At 45.4% G+C, this 2,750-nt stretch overlaps 1 protein-coding gene across 1 annotated transcript; it reads left to right on the top strand.

Moving 5' to 3' along the window:
• The first annotated feature begins 1,393 nt into the window (after positions 1-1,393).
• Positions 1,394-2,409, top strand: LOC131272861 (GILT-like protein 3). Its single transcript, XM_058274735.1, has 4 exons — positions 1,394-1,597; positions 1,667-1,831; positions 1,930-2,076; positions 2,182-2,409. The coding sequence occupies exons 1-4, from the start codon at positions 1,394-1,396 to the stop codon at positions 2,272-2,274; spliced, it is 609 nt and encodes a 202-aa protein (XP_058130718.1). The 3' UTR covers positions 2,275-2,409.
• Positions 2,410-2,750: the final 341 nt, after the last annotated feature.

The following is a 2,750-nucleotide window of genomic DNA, read 5'->3' as shown; positions in this document are numbered from 1 at the left end:
CACGGAGATATAGTTTTCTGAGGGGCAGAAAAACTGTGATTAATTTCTGGTGTGTGTGCATATCAGAACCGGTTTTTGAGTGTATAAACAAACACAATAACCATGTTTATTGAGAAATAAAATGTACGCCATGAGAAACTGAGGAAAATTGAATGTACAAAAGAGAGTTTCAAACGTAAATGTAGTGCGCCTCGTAGTTCAATAACACGAATACTACATTAGCATTTACGCTATGATTACTAACATATTCCGTTCACGGCAGTAGAAAAATAAAAGTATGTCTAAGGCTCACAATGCTTAGATGGTTCAGCTTGTACGATTGTCACATGAAGGTATGATGAATTTCGACCGTTATTGATCCCAACGCAGACATTAATCGCAAAACATCTGCTCCGAATACATCGACAGAATACGGGTCGCTTTGAGACAATGTCCAAAACCTGCCGTCCTTATCTTCCCGGGTCCCGATTGAGCGGCCGAAGCCGGGTGATAATGGCACATAGATCGGGCTCGGAAGGTCAATGCGGGCCGCAGACGTCTGGCTTGGATTACGCTCCGGCCCTTCTCCGAAGGGGCGAAGCATTCGGTGCAGCTTCGGTCGTCGTGGAGATAACATAGCGCTTCCATGGAACGCTGTAGTTCGCGCGCACACGAAGTGGTTAAAGTCAGTTGAAAATAAATAAAAAAAATGGATAGAACATTTGGTCCGAGATATTTATTTGAAAATCGAAATTATTATTGCTCTGATTAGAGAAAGTTCAAGCATTCAAATTATTTTTGGACAATCGTTCAAATGTGAACAGCTACATCAAGAAATATTGACCATTTCACACCTCGCAAGCAAACCATAGTGCACCCGGGCTGTCCCACAATAAACTGTTTACAATCAAGTGTAAAATATCACGTTGATTTCCGACCTCTTCCGGACGGCATGCCACCGAGGTCGAGTGAATCATTAGAACGGAGCGATTGTGAATCGGTCCCGGCGTTGATGTGTCCAGCATCAAATGACAGTCGTTGAAGTTTCTTCTAGCATCTCGCACGTTGAATTTCGGATCGGGTCGGCCGTGAAGGAGGTAGTAGAATCTGAGGTAAGCTTAGCTAAGGTAAAGAATGAAAATAGATGGCCCTACAGTTGATATTTGGTAACAACTGAGCTTATGAACACAAGTGTTTTACCCCTACGCCAGCACCGTTTGGGTTTATTCCGAGAAAACTGAACCAATGCAAGATGGAGGCAGTTACAACACGTTAATGGAAGGGTCTTTTTATGCTTTCAATCACTTAGTTCAACTCGTTACATTGTTTCGTGCTCGTACCACAACATCGCTCGGCGATTGAACACTATCGACCCATGCCTCTGTCGGTGCTGACAACCATCGCTTGCCTAATGATGATTTCATCATCGTTGGCCTTCCCCGCGGGTGAAGAAACAAACACCACCACCAACCAGACTGTGAAAAAACTTCCCGTAACCGTCTACTACGAGACACTGTGCGGCGACAGCATGGTGTTCATCACCTACCATCTCTACCCGACATGGTTACGGCGCAGTACCGAGATGAACCTCCGGCTAGTTCCGTTCGGCAAAGCATCGGTAAGTGTACCATTTTCAGTAAGTTTCTTCGAGTGGAGCTTATCAGTTTTATTTTTCCACGAATTGCAGATTGACGAGGAACCGGACACGCCACCCAAATACTACTGCCAGCATGGACCACGGGAGTGCAAGCTAAACATTCTGCACGGCTGCATCCTCGATAAGCTACCCTTCGAAAAGGCGTTCCCCGTGGTGGCCTGTCTGATGAAGAATTTCCGCACCGATTTCGAAACGGTACGCTTACACCAAACAGCACATCCCTGTTAGTTTGTTTCGAACCCATTCTCACTCTTGTTTTACATTCATTCCAATCCCCGTTGGCAACATTAAAGTGCATCAAAGGGCACGAAGCGTCCAAGCAAACGATTCTCGACTGCAGCGAAGGCCAGCAGGGGGCAACCCTTTTCAAACAGTTCGCAAATGAGACGGATAACGTGCATCGGCCGCTACCCTTCGTGCCTTCCATCGTCGGTGATCAGGTGGGGCTTTCGATTTGGGGCTTCCAAGATCTAAACGAAAAAACAAAACGAAACCTGTCCTGGGGTTAAGTAACCTTTAACTCTGCCCTTTTCATCCCATTGCAGCCGTACGATTACTACGAGCAGGACGATTGGTTGTACCGTTTCGATAAGACGTTTGCGAAGCGCTACGAGGCAAAGTTTGGTGTGAAACTGTGAAGTGTTTCATTGAAGTGGAAAACATTCGAAAACAAGTTGATTGTTTAATGGACACCTGGTTGTCTATCAACACGCTTCTTATGCTTATTTTGTGATTTTCAAATATCTCCATAATTGTTTCTTATTCACATTCTACTACTGTACTTTTGTTATCTATTTCAAGTCACTTTTCCTCCTGGTGCGTACTGTCACGGCCGAATAAATGGTTGAACTTATCAACATAAAACCACCGACACGTTCTGATTTGACATGCCCCATAACGACGGCAAAACTGGTGGCCACGCTCGAATGAATTTGTGTTAACATGGATCGATGACACTCTCAGGTCATGGAGGGCAGCGAAAAACTACCTCCGGGGCCAGCTCATGCTCCGTGAGGGCTTCTCATGACATCGAAATGCGTACGGGAGCCCTCGATTAATTACAGTAATTAGCAATCACATCGATCATCGTGCCCGTGCCGTGTGGATGAAGAAT

This window comes from Anopheles coustani, chromosome 3, assembly GCF_943734705.1.
Source record: "Anopheles coustani chromosome 3, idAnoCousDA_361_x.2, whole genome shotgun sequence".
In the NCBI taxonomy this organism is placed as follows: domain Eukaryota; kingdom Metazoa; phylum Arthropoda; class Insecta; order Diptera; family Culicidae; genus Anopheles; species Anopheles coustani.
This window is presented reverse-complemented; position numbering and strand designations above follow the sequence as displayed.